The sequence below is a fragment of the Somniosus microcephalus genome, chromosome 25 (genome assembly GCF_052327205.1).
Source record: "Somniosus microcephalus isolate GS21.2 chromosome 25, FLI_Smic_1.0, whole genome shotgun sequence".
Lineage (NCBI taxonomy): Eukaryota > Metazoa > Chordata > Chondrichthyes > Squaliformes > Somniosidae > Somniosus > Somniosus microcephalus.
This window is the reverse complement of record NC_141011.1, coordinates 26,088,345-26,101,891: the sequence shown is the minus strand read 5'-3', so window position 1 is coordinate 26,101,891 and position 13,547 is coordinate 26,088,345. Positions and strand designations below refer to the sequence as shown.

Sequence of the window (13,547 nt, the reverse complement as noted above, 5' to 3'; positions counted from 1 at the left end):
CCAGATTATCTGGTCATTATCAGATTGCTGTTTGTGGGAGCTTGCTGTGCGCAAATTGGCTGCCGTGTTTCCCACATTACAGCAGTGACTACACTCCAAAAAGTCCTTCATTGGCTGTAAAGCACTTTAGGACATCCTGAGGTCGTGAAAGGCGCTATATAAATGCAAGTCTTTCTTTCTTTCTATCTTTCAATGGAAAAGAAAATTGGTGAGATATAAAGTGGGCGGCCGACTCGCTATCTTGCAGTGCTGCCCAAGTCTAACTTCACCCCTTCATTTCAACACAGTGAGGATGCTGGTTGGAGAAAGAGTATGTGGGATGGTGTCTCTGGAGTTTAGGAGGAACAAGGGCGGGAGGTTCAGAGGGACAGTGACCATTGTAGTGGGGGTGGGGATTTTAACTGCGAGAGCGGGTTTCTGGCATGCGGAGGGTGGGGGCGGGTGAATGTTAAACTACCCCGACATCGTCAGTTTGGGGCCCAGCTTCTTTTAACCCCCGGGCCTCACTTACACCCCGCTGGCCAGCTGCCTGCCCGAAGCAGGCACAAAGAGGAGCCGATACAAAAGCAAAATACTGCGGCTGCTGGAAATCTGAATAAAGAGGAGCTGCCCGGCTGCAGGCAGGTGAAGCTCGGGCCGCCCGGAGGCTGCCCGCCAGCACTTAGGTAAGTCACGGGTGGGTGGGGTTTCGACAAGATCTCGCAGGTGGGAAGTGGGGAGGGTGGGAAGGGGGGCGGTGGGGAAAGAGCCCTGGGCAGCTGAGGCCAGACTTTCCTTGTAGGGCCCAGAGGAACCCTCCTACTCCCCCTGGCCCACAAAGAAAAATTCAACACACCTTAGAATCATAGAATAATATCATAGAATGGTTACAGCACAGAAGGAGGCCATTCGGCCTATCAAGCCCGTGCCGGCTCTCAGCAAGAGCACTTCAGCTAGTCCCGCTCCACCGCCGGCAGACCCCGTAGCCCTGCAGGTACTTATCCAACTCCCTTTTGAAAGCCGCGATTGAATCTGCCTCCACCGCCCTCTCGGGCAGCGCATTCCAGATCCTCACCACTCGCTGCGTAAAAAAGTTTCTCCTCATGTCGCCTTTGGTTCTTCTGCCAGTCACCTTGAATCTGTGTCCTCTAGTTCTCGGCCCTTCCGCCAATGGGAACAGTTTCTCTCTATCTACTCTCTCTCGAAACCCCTCATGATTTTGAACACCTCCATCAAATCTCCTCTCAACCTTCTCTGCTCTGAGGAGAACAACCCCAGCTTCTCCAGTCCATCCACGTAACTGAAGTCCCTCATCCCTGGAATCCTCTTATCCTGCAGGCCAGGATTCGCTGGGCAGGGCGGCCGCAGCGGGTGCTCACTGAGTCAGCAGTTGAAATGCCCTCGGGGTCCTAATAGCATCATAAGACCGCGATTTGCATGTATTACTGAGGCTTCGCACCTGAGTCAGGCAGGCGCCTCGGCTGCCTAAATAAAGGGCCCAGTGGCGATGGATGGGATTGGGGCAGAGACGGGGCAGAACTGTTTTCAGGTGATTTTAACTGCTTGGCCACCCAAGACCCACTGGGCGGAGTGGGTTAAAATATCTCCCGTAGAAACAAGTGTGTTGTTCGGTTCCTGGCTGCCTTGCTTTGTAATCATCTCCCTTGTTCACCTATTTTTGTACAAAATCCCTCTCTGCACACAGCTTACCCCTGATTGTTTTAAAAACCTAGGTCAGCTCTGTCTTAATCTTTCTTTCCAATGAGAATAGATTTAAGCCTTCAGCGGCAGGCACTGGAGGGTATTTGGTGACTGTGGAATTGCACCCCTGCACAAGTCAGTGCCTTCAGGAGAAAAATGGGAAATAAAGACATACAAAACCCAAAAGAACACACAGTTGTAACATGGGAGTCCCCCAGTGAGGGGGGGGGGTGGTGGTGGTAACTGATTTTGAAAGATAATACACCAGGAAGATGACTGCTCCTGGGCCTGGCCAAAGTGGCCATTAACTGGTCCAGGCAGGAGGGGGTCGTTTGGCCCGACTGCCTGCCTCTCTTCCGCGGCCATGTTCGCGCCCGGGTGGCCCTGGAGATGGAGCACGCGGTGTCCGCCGGCACGTTCGAGGCCTTCCGCGACTGGTGCGCGCCGCGGGGACTGGAGTGCATCATCACCCCGGCGAACCAAATTTTAATTAAATTTGTTAAGGTTCCTTTAAAGTTTTATTAGTTACAGTCAATTTTGTTTAATCACCCAAACAAAAGAGTACACCAGGAAGATGAGCAGAGTTTTCACAGTAATAGACACCTGATCAGCTAAATTTGCACCTCGACCACATCCTACTTGTAGGAACGGTTCAGTCGTCGGGGTTGCGTTCTTGAAACAAAAGGCTGAGCGACAGTTGTTTCCTGTTCGCTGTCTCGGACGAGCAATTTGTCAAATCTCTGGTCGGAGCGCAGAAAGAGCAAAAAGCTAGCAACAAAGTATAGCCTATATGTCCACCAGCCATATAAAGGCCAGCACCACGCCAACCATGGACCAGACTGAGTGGATGTACACGGTAAGTTTATTCCGTCTGTCCCATCCAACCCTATTGTTGAATCGAAGCGTTGAATTGTTACTGGGCGATCCTGCCTGCCATTGCTCAGAGACAAAAATGTAAAGTGTAACTGCCAGCCTGCTTTGTTACCCATGAATTCATGGAATGAATTGACATGGAGAGCACACGGCTTGGATCAGCAGCGAGTGCCACAGTCTCCACAGGAGCACCGGACTCAGACACTGGTGGGGTGAGGGGTGGGTGAGGGTGAAGTGTAATAGGTGAGTATTGGCCTACCATTACTGGGTTAAAAGCGTGGTCAAGGTTTAGCACTTTTGTGAAGAAGAATTGTTAAAAACAAATATCAGCGATAAAGTCTCCTGGTTATTTTCCTTTTTGGTGATTTGTAGTACGAGTATCTGCAGAGTCTTTTGCTCCATTCCACCATTGGGGGAAGTTCTCCTCTGGTCATTGGGGGTCATTTGGGTGATAGTGAAAAATGGGCGATATCAGATCAGCCGCCCATTAGACATCGCTCCCCAATTTCATTCCCATTGACTTCAATGAGCGGCCAATTCAGTGATAGAAGTTTAATGATAATCCATCCTTTGAAGTGTTATAATTTGCAGTGAGTTCAGTGACCAATTTAGTTTACCTAGAATTACAAACTGGTGACCAAACTGAATCAATAAAAGTTAAAATTAGCAGTATTCCCGGCCGTAGGCTCCTGACTTCTTTACCCTGGCCTGGGACCTGGATTCAACCCTCCACAATCTCGTTCCCCTGCTCTGAAGGACAGCCTCCTTTCTTCTGGCTCCTAATCTTTCACCTCCTCGAGTTTCTCTATCTCCAACTTACTTTCCGTGCTCTCACTGTTCCTTCTGCTTTTTCAGCTTCCCCACGCTACCCCGTAGAGCATCCCTGCACTTCTGGGCTAGCCTCTGGTGGCCTGATCCATTCTCCTGGCACGGAGCTCGCAGCCCCTCGTGTGTCCCCCCACTTGCTGTGCTGTCGCAGGCCCCAGGAGAATGTGCGTAGATCTGCCAGAACCCCCCTGGTCATTAGAGATCGGGCACTAAGGGGGCGAAAGTCCTCTCATTACTGATTTTAGTCAAAAAGTAGATAGAATATCGAGTAAAAAGGTGGTAGACTGTCGATGGAAAGGACTAGCAGGCCATTTATCTGTGTGGAGCGCTGCTTTGCAAGGGCTTAGTGGGTGAACATGTTGCATCAACTTGCCTTGTATTCCCTTGACTCTAGGAGACTGAAGGTTGATCTGATCGAGGTGTTTAAAATGTTAAAAGGGTTTGGTCGGGTAGCTCCAGAGAAACTTTCCTGTGCTGGGGGAATTCAGAACAAGGGGGCACAATCTTTAAATTAGAGCCAGGCCGTTCAGGAGCTAAATCAGGAAGCACTTTATCTCACAAAGGGCAGTGAAAACCTTGAACTCTCTCCCCCAAAAGGTTGTGGATGCTTTTATAGTTGGAGATTTCCAGACTGACATCGCTAGATTTTTGTTAGGTAAGGGTATCAAAGGATATGGAGCAAAGGCGGGAAAATGGAGTTGCGGTGCAGATCAGCCAGGATCTAATTGAACGGTGGAGCAGGATTGAGGGGCGGAATGGCCTACTGCTGGTCCTGATGTTCCTACTCTTCCAAAAATGGATTAAAAAAAAAATTCATTCACAGGATGTGGGCGTCGCTGGCAAGGCCGGCATTTATTGTCCATCCCTAATTGTCCTTGAGAAGGTGGAGGTTAGCCACCACCTTGTACAACTGAGTGGCTCGCTCGGCCATTTCAGAGGGCAGTTAAGAATCAACCACATTGCTGTGGGTCTGGAGTCACATATAGGCCAGACCGGGTAAGGACGGCAGATTTCCTTCCCTAAAGGACATTAGTGAACCAGATGGGTTTTTACGACAATCCGATAGTTTCATGGTCACCATTATTGATAGCAGCTTTGAATTCCAGATTTAGTTAATTAACTGAATTTAAATTCCACAGCTGCCGTGGTGGGATTTGAACTCATGTCTCTGGATCCAGGATCATTAGTCCAGGCCTCTGGATTACCAGTCCAGTATGGTACCGTTCCCTTAAAAATGCTAATCAGGTAGATGCTGAGAGGTTGTTTCCCCTGGCTGGAGTGTCTAGAACTAGGAGACAGAGTCTCAGGATAAGGGGTCGGCCATTTAAGACTGAGCTGAGAAGAAATTTCTTCACTCAGAGGGTTGTGAATCTTTGGAATTCTCTACCCCAGAGGGCTGTGGATGCTCAGTTGTTGAGTATATTCAAGACTGAGATCGATAGATTTTTGGACTCTAAGGGAATCAAGCGATATGGGGATCGGGCGGGAAAGTGGAGTTGAGGTCGAAGATCAGCCATGATCTTATTGAATGGCGGAGCAGGCTCGAGGGGCCATATGGCCTACTCCTGCTCCTATTTCTTATGTTCTTATGTTCTAACACCTGTTTCAGGACTGCGCTGCCAAATTTGGTGTAAGCTGAGTGGAGCCTGCACCGCACGTGCTGCACTGAATTTTTCCGGGTCTACAGCGGCCGAACCAATGGTTCTTAAAGGGATCAATGGAGGCCGTTGAGAAAAGGTAATTAAAAATGTTCTTTTGGGCACCAATCCCGCGGCCCCTGCCAACCTGGGCTCAATCCCTCCTTCACCCCCAGCCCAGGGCCTACCTTCGGGCTGGGTACATGTCAGAGCCGGATGAGTTTTCCAGGGCCCTGACCAGCAAGCTGCCCGATTGGCATCCGCAGCTCATGTAATGAGGCCCAATTCTGAGTGGCCCTCTGGCCGAGATCTTGGGTCGCTGCCCACTTCACGCTGATTTCTGGCACTGGAGCAATCCCTGTCCCAGATTGTCGAAGTCAATGGCGCGCCATTTCCTTGGGTTCTTCGCCAACCTTTCCTACAGTATCGTTGGTTGCTGGGCTTGGCTCCCAGCAGTTACTTTCCAGTTGCTGGGAATCTATAACAATAAGCAGGAAGAGATCGCCTTGCAACTTACAACCAAGTCGGCCCTCCCTGCTGACAGCACCCACACCCTACAAGGAGGCCATCTTGAAATTGCCAATATCGCAATTTTGGGGCCTGCACCCCCAGTTAACACATAATATCTGAGCCATTCCAGAGATCAGCATTTAGAAAATTCTTCCTTTATTAGGAATCCGTGATGTCGTTTCAGAGGTCCAGCGTGGAGGCTGGTTCAGAATTTGGCTCAGATTAAACTGCAGATTGCGGGACAGGGGTGGTGGAGGGGGGGCGGCTTTACACCCGGAATTTCCGCGGGGGGGTGGGTGGTGGAGGGGGGGCGGGTTTACACCCGGAATTTCCGCGGGGGGTGGGTGGTGGAGGGGGGGGGCGGGTTTATACCCGGAATTTCCGCGGGGGGGTGGATGGTGGAGGGGGGGCGGGTTTACACCCGGAATTTCCGCGGAGGTGGGTGGTGGAGGGGGGGCGGGTTTACACCCGGAATTTCCACGGGGGTTGGTGGGGGAGGGGCGGGTTTACACCCGGAATTTCCGTGGGTGGGGGGGGGGGAGGGGGCGGGTTTACACCCGGAATTTCCACGGGGTGGTTGGTGGGGGAGGGGGCGGGTTTATACCCGGAATTTCCGCAGGGGGGTGGGTGGTGGAGGGGGGGCAGGTTTATACCCGGAATTTCCGCGGGGGGGCGGGTTTACACCAGGAATTTCCACAGGGGGGTTGGTGGGGGAGGGGGCGGGTTTACACCCAGAATTTCCGCGGAGGGGGGGGTTCTCCCGACCTTCTGCCATAGCTTCGGCAGAAAGCTCGGAGAAACAACGTAAGCGGCAGTTTCCGCCGAAGTTAACGCCTTGAAATTGGGCGAAGCCCCCTCGGAAATTCAAGGTGTAATCTCCCTCCCACAATTCTTTAGCTTACACTCACTCGCAGCCTCTTGGTCTTTCGACATGTTTACTCGACTGTCTTGAAATGCGTGGGGTTTAGTTTTGCAGGGGCTGAGCTGTTTCAGCAGCATTTATTCCCAGGCAGCGGGTCATAGGATACAGCACAGGAGGAGGCCATTCGGCCCATTGTGCCTGTGCCGGATGGATCAGTTACAATGGAAAAGTAAGTGGCGAAGCTTGGCTGAAATTGCCCACTGAAAACTAAATAGGTTAGCAGAGTCCATGAAAGAGCAAGTTGTATGAATTTTTGTAAGAAACGGGATGGTTGGCCCTTTTTTTAATTCCGTGCCTTCAGGCGTTCTTATATAATCGTAAAATCCCGCAGCCACTGTAACCGTCTACCTCCTGTTACCACAGTGAAGAAGTTGTAATATTTTCAGTGCCCTCTTCCCTTTTCAGTTTCTAAACATGAATAAGTGTGACGCCTAGAAGATTATATATTTATATTTTCTATAGAGACCTTAGCAACCAATCGAATGCCTAGCAACTGTTACTTTTGTTGAGCAACCTGGGTGAAGGTCTGAGGACCATGGTGGAGGACAGCACCAAGTTTGAAATGAGATGGGGAGAAGACAACATGAATCTATAATGCTTCCAATATTTCTTCCTTTTTCCTCAACTGAGGATTCCCCTCTACCGTGGTTGGCATGGCCCTCGACTGTGTCCGTTCCATTTCCCGCACTTCTGCTCTCACCCCTTCTCCCTCCCAGAAACACGATTGGGTTCCTCTTGTCCTCACCTTTCACCCCACCAGCCTTCACATTCAACGGATCATCCTCCGCCATTTCTGCCACCTCCAGTGTGATCCCACCACCAAATGCATCTTCCCCTCCCCTTTCAGCATTCCGAAGGGACTGCTCCCTCTGCAACACCCTGGTCCACTCCTCAATCACCTCCAGCAGCTCCTCCCCTCCCCATGGCACCTTGCCGTGCAAGCGCAGGAGATGCAGCATCTGCCCTTTTACCTCCTCCGTTCCCACTGTCCAGGGCCCCAAACACCCCTTCCAGGTGAAACAGCGATTTACTTATACTTCTTGCAATTTAGTATACTGTATTCGCTGCTCACGATGCGGTCTCCTCTACATTGGGAGACCAAACGCAGATTGGGTGAGCGCTTTGCCGAACACCTCCATTCAGTCCGTAAGGGGGACCCTGAGCTTCCGGTCGCCTGTCACTTGAATTCTCCGCTCCACTCCCACTCTGATCTCTCTGTCCTCGGCCTCTTACACTGTTCCAATGAAGCTCAGCGTAAGCTTCAGGAACACCACCTCATCTTTTGATTGGGCAATTTACAGCCTTCTGGACTCAACATCGAGTTCAACGATTTCAGACCATAACCTCTGCCCCTATTTTTTCAGACGGCAGCTGTTGATTATTCTGCCATCCCCATTTGCAACATTTAATCACTCCTGCCTTCAACCCTAGCACAGACCATCCCTTTTGTTCTTTCCTCCCCTCCCCCCCTTTCCCTGCCCCTACACCCGCTTAAAATCTGTTACATCTCTAACTTTTTCCAGTCCTGACGAAGGGACACAGACCTGAAACGTTAACTCTGTTTCTCTCTCCCCGGATGCTGCCTGGCCTGCTGAGTGTTTCCAGCATTTTCTGCTGTTATTTCAGATTTTTTTGCTATTGTATGAATCAAAAAGTATTGGTTAGGTGACATCATGCTTGGGCTTTAAAAGCTTGAGATTTAGGAGGGAAAGAAGACTGAGGAATTCAAGAGGCCCATTTTAACCCTCCGAGATATCTGCGCTCCTCCAATCTGGCCTCTTGTTCATCCCCGATTTTCATCGCTCCACCATTGGCGGCCGTGCCTTCAGCTGCCGAGGCCCTAAACTCTGGAATTCCCTCCCTAAACCTCTTCGCCTCTCTACCTCTCTTTCTTCCTTTAAGACGCTCCTTAAAATCTACCTCATCTGCCCTAATATCTCCTTACGTGGCTCGGTGTCAAATTTTGTTTGACAACGCTCCTGTGAAGCATCTTGGGACATTTTGCTACATTAAAGGCACTATATAAATGTTGTTGTTGTTGTTGGCATTAATGGGGCGATAACAGCTTCAAAATGGGGTTGGTAGCCTTATCGCCACAATACCACTGACGAAGAGGCTGGCGCCATTTTGAAAGGGGCCTACTGCTGGGTGCCCAAAGCCCCCGCCTGTTTCAGATGGTAGGCCTATTTCAATATGCAAATTGAGATCGTGGGATACTGGTTGCCATATTTGGTTGGAAATGATAGGAGCGTGCACACTATGATCATCTCCAGGGGCGATAGAGATGAGGAGGCTCTACTAAGGTGAGTATGAAATTGCTCCTCCAAGCCCTACAAAAAATAATCTGGGCCGCTGCCGCCCAAGGACCGCCCCACCCCCCACCCCCCTGGCATTTACCTTGACGATGGCCAAAGCGGCCCGATATTGGCCAGCCCTAACCCGGTGAGCTGCACCGGGATGCCCGCTTGGTGTCCGATATCTCAAAATGGCGGCCTCCTCTTTGCCACGGGTATGGGCGACCACCTGGCATGCTCCACGCCCAAAAGACAATATCGACAGTTTTCAGGGAAAGAATGAGTTTGAGTCGGAGACAGTGGGATGTATCTTGATGTCAATAAAGTGAGTAACAGAGAAACAGTCCCATACTGCATTGCTATAAAATCACTGACAAATAAAACTAGAAATTACTTTTTGTTGTTAGTTTGTATTTATCTTGGCTGCATAAAGTGACACCACTATTCCCAGCTAGAATGGAGATGGCTAGATAATTCCCCCATCAATTACGGCTGGGATTGATTTTATGCCCATTATTTGTATTGTGTAACTATCCTCCACTCGTTGCATGTTGCTGGAGAAATAACCCTGCTTTTATCGGGAGACTTTGCTGTAGTTTTGGTCACGAGTTTTGTTTGCTGTAGTTCATAAAGACTCTTTTTAAATAGACTCTGTAAATAGACTTACTTTGTTGTAAAATATATTGTTTGCTGTAAGTCCTGTTGTAAGCCCCGCCCTGCCTCCAGCTCATTGGCAGGCACAGTGATGTCAATAGACACTTTGCCCGATTAAAGCACAGTGATTTCTCCAGCAACATGCAGTGAGTGGAGGGTCATTACATAATACAAAAGATGTGCATAAAATCAATCCTAGTTACAGCAGTGATTGATGAGAGAATTATCCAATCATCTCAATTCTGGCCGGGAATAGTGGTGTCACTCCATGCAGCCCAATTTCTATTCCCATTTCAGATTCTTACAGTTTTTCTTTTAACCTTGATAAATAAGTGTTGTTTATTCCTTGCAGGAATTCAGCTTGGATGGTTTTCAGCTTCAGGACATCTGGGATGCAAACTCGAGTTGGGATGAATTCCTAAACAACAGCTATGATCCAGTTCACCTCAGTGATGCCTGTGATACCTTCAAGGTTGAATCATTTAACCACGTCTTCCTTCCCATTTTCTACCTTGCCATCTTCTTTGTGGGACTGCTGGGGAATGGAATGGCAGTGGCCGTTCTCTTGAGGAACAGGCAGACATTGGCCGTGACTGATACCTATATTCTCTACTTGGCCATCGCTGATATTCTCCTAGTGGCTAGTCTGCCTTTCTGGGCCGTGGAGACAGTCAAGGGCTGGGTCTTTGGGTCAATCGCTTGCAAAATTATTGGGGCTATGTTCAACATCAATTTCAACAGTGGCATCTATCTTCTGGGCTGCATAAGTTTTCAGCGTTATCTTTCCATTGTGCACGCAGTTCAGATGTACAACAAACGCAGGTCTTTGTCAGTGCACATCAGTTGCCTTGTTGTTTGGCTCTTCTGCCTCCTCTTGGCCATCCCTGATTTCATATACCTGAAGGAAAAACGTTCCAATGGCAGTTTGCAATGCCACTATGATTTTGATGTCGACAATGCCAAGGCCTGGATGGTAGGCTTGCGTTTTTTCTACCATATCACTAGCTTCCTTGCCCCGATGACAATAATGTTCTACTGTTACATCATGATCATCAAAACTCTATGTGGATCCCACAACATGCAAAAGAATAAGGAACGTAGGGCCATGAAGGTCATTGTCATGGTCGTCGCTGCCTTCTTCATCTGCTGGGTCCCTTACAACGTGGTCCTCGTCATAGACACTCTGCAGAGGTTGGGCGTCATAGCTAGGAGCTGTGTCATTGAATCTAGGCTGGACATCGCCATCTCCATCACATCCAATTTGGGCTATTTCCACTGCTGTCTCAACCCATTCCTGTATGCTTTTGCTGGAGTGAAATTCAGGAGAAACTTGCTGCAGATCTTCAGCGATATTGGCTGCATCAGTCAGAAGACTGTGAAGAAATACACCAAATCTGGCTGCAAACAATCTATGACAACAATGTCGGAGTCTGGGGATACAGTTAACTCGGGATTCTAAGGCCTTACTTCAACTTGGATCCACACCTCTGAGTTAGGTGTCAGCCTTGGCTCAGTGGTAGCACTCTCACCCCTGAGCCAGGAGGTTGTGGATTCAAGGCCACCTCCAGAGACTTGAGCACATAATCTAGGCTAACACTCCAGTGCAGCGGCCCTAATGTATTGATACCAATAGGCTATAGGGAAAAGTCTTTACCATGACCCCATCTACTTATTCTTAATTCATCACTTCAATTGCTCCCACGCAGCCAGTAACAGATCTGTGAGCACCAGTACTTCAACCTAGTGTAATACAGCTCACAATACAAACCCAACCCAAGGTTGGAAGAGCTGAATCTAGAATTGTGTTAATGGTATTTTTTACAGTTCAAGTCGACAAAGTAAAATCAATTTAATGAACGCATGCTTTCAGTGGGGTACCATGATTTTTGTATATTAATTTTGAAATTGATAGATTTTAAATCATGGGGACTCTTCCTGCAATTTCCCGATATGCATTGCCAGCGGGCAAGGCTCAAGACCAGGAGCACAGATTTGGGAAACTGGACCCCTGAAGTACCTTAACAACAAATGCCCATCAAGAGACCAGAGTTTTGATACCAGGAAGAAAAAACACAATCTCAAAGGCCTAAAGTGATTTTTATAAATAAAAGGCCAAATTCCGACACTTGAATGCCTTTAATGTTCAGATATAAAGTAAAACAACTTTACCACTTTTGGTTGTTCAAGAAAGAAGACTCCTTTTGCCTCAGTTTATTCAGACTAAAGACTAATTCAGGCACAGAAAGACTCGTCAGAGAATCAGACTGAGGCTGACAGGAAAAGAAACTCAGAAATGTTCAGCGCACTCACTTCCGTTCAGATCAGAGAGAGAACTGGCAGTACATTTATGTCCAATTAATTCCCTGATATACATTCTGGAGATATAAGAAGTACAAGGCCAACAACGACTTGCATTAATATAGCACCTTTAACGTAGAAAAATGTCCCAAGGCACTTCACAGAGGCATAAGGAAAAGAAACCAGATGCTGAGCCAAAGGAGATATTAGGAGGGGGAGACCAAAGTTTTAGTCAAAGAGGTGGGTTTTAAGGAGGGTCTTAAAGAGGAGAGGAAGGTGGAGAGGCGGGGGGTTTTAGGGAGGATAATCCAGAACATGAGGCCTAGGCAGCCAAAAGGCACAGCCGACTGGTGAGGCAAAGGGAGGGGGAATGTGCAAGACCCTGGAGTCAGAGGAATGGAGAGTTTGAGAGAGGGAGGGAGTAAGGCTGTAGGAAGTTAAAGGCCTGTGATTTTATGTCCAGTAAATTCAACGAACTCGGTGAGGACTAAAAAAATCCACCCTATAATGTAAACTTTGAAATATGTGTACAGGATAAACTAGATGAAAGAGAGGAGAGGAGATGCCTGTTGAATCAGGGATGAGCTGAGATTGTGGAGAACGGTATAACCGAGAGGCCAAAGTCAGCCCATCTCGGAATAGACAAAATCAAAGTGTGGTAGGAAAGGATTCAACTTTACTTCAAAGTGCAGGTGATTGCTGCTGGTTATGTCTGGTTGTACAACGACAAGAGATCACACATTGTGCAATCCTCGAGAGTGTAATTCTAAAAGTGGGCTATATGCTATGTTATATTCGGTTTATTCCAAATAAGGCTACGCATCTGTAATACTAACTGAGTGATACCACGTTACGTTGAACCCAACTAATGCTATGCTGTTGTAATTCTGAAACCCAATTATTGTATTATTTGTGATAGAGACTCTGAAATCCACATTATCCTGAGTGAGGAAATTAAAGCTGTGCTAAAGATATAACTCTGGGTATTGTTCATTTCTTGATCTCTGGTAAGCCAAGGTATGGTTTCAACCAATATTGCACTTTACTCAGGGCTGTTGGTAGAAAATATTTTTTATTATTATTATTTGGGTTGGTTAATGTACGATCACTCGACTCAAGCTATATATGACATTATACTTTAAACCTTAGACATACCAATGAGGGGGTTGGGGTATGGAAATGGGAGAGGGCTATGGCCTAGCCGAGCTGCCAACCCAACTCACATGATCAGTTTGAGGTTATTTTAACTCCAGCCCGCTGCCCGCCTGAAAGGGGCAGACAGAGGCAGCTGGCTGGCCACAGGCAGGTCAGAATGGCGGCTCCCGGAGGCCAGCTGTTCGCACGAGGGTAAGCAGCAGAGGGGGGGGGGATTGCTGACGTTTTGCTGGTGGGAGCGGAGAGGGAGTCCAGGGACACAGAGGCCCAAACTCCTGCTCCTCCGGGCTCCACTAGGTTTTTGACTAACCTTAGAGGGCCTCCTCTCCTTCCCCACTAGGACGTCGTAGGACCCAGATTAGCATATATCAATGAGGCTCCTGCGTCGCCTAAAAAAAAAAATGGCCCGGTTAATATGGCGGTGGGAGGGAACTGAGTGGGAATGGGGCGGTACGTCTTTGCAGAGCCATATTAACTGCGCACCAGGCCCATTCCTGCCGGGCAGGGTGAGTTCAAATTACTCCCTGCCCCGCCCCGCGAATTTTGATATTTTTCATCAATAGTGGGCCTGGTGAGATTGGATTTTCCATGAGTATCCCTATCTTAATGTGTGCCAATGTTAATGGGGTGGGTTTGGGTCCAAGCATTCCTGCAGCCCCTGCGCTTGGCTTCCGCTTGCTCCCGGCGAAGAGACTC

At 48.7% G+C, this 13,547-nt stretch overlaps 1 protein-coding gene across 1 annotated transcript; it reads left to right on the top strand.

Annotated features, from left to right (window-relative positions):
• The first annotated feature begins 2,470 nt into the window (after positions 1-2,470).
• LOC147100555 (C-X-C chemokine receptor type 3-like) lies at positions 2,471-12,667 on the top strand. Its single transcript, XM_085967547.1, has 2 exons — positions 2,471-2,536; positions 9,751-12,667. The coding sequence occupies exons 1-2, from the start codon at positions 2,471-2,473 to the stop codon at positions 10,855-10,857; spliced, it is 1,173 nt and encodes a 390-aa protein (XP_085823673.1). The 3' UTR covers positions 10,858-12,667.
• Positions 12,668-13,547: the final 880 nt, after the last annotated feature.

Bases quoted from the DNA above. Each gene is read 5' to 3' on its own strand.
- LOC147100555 (XM_085967547.1), top strand. From the start codon at position 2,471: ATGTCCACCAGCCATATAAAGGCCAGCACCACGCCAACCATGGACCAG. The intron at 2,537-9,750 runs GTAAGTTTATTC...TATTCCTTGCAG, and splicing joins AGACTGAGTGGATGTACACG to GAATTCAGCTTGGATGGTTT.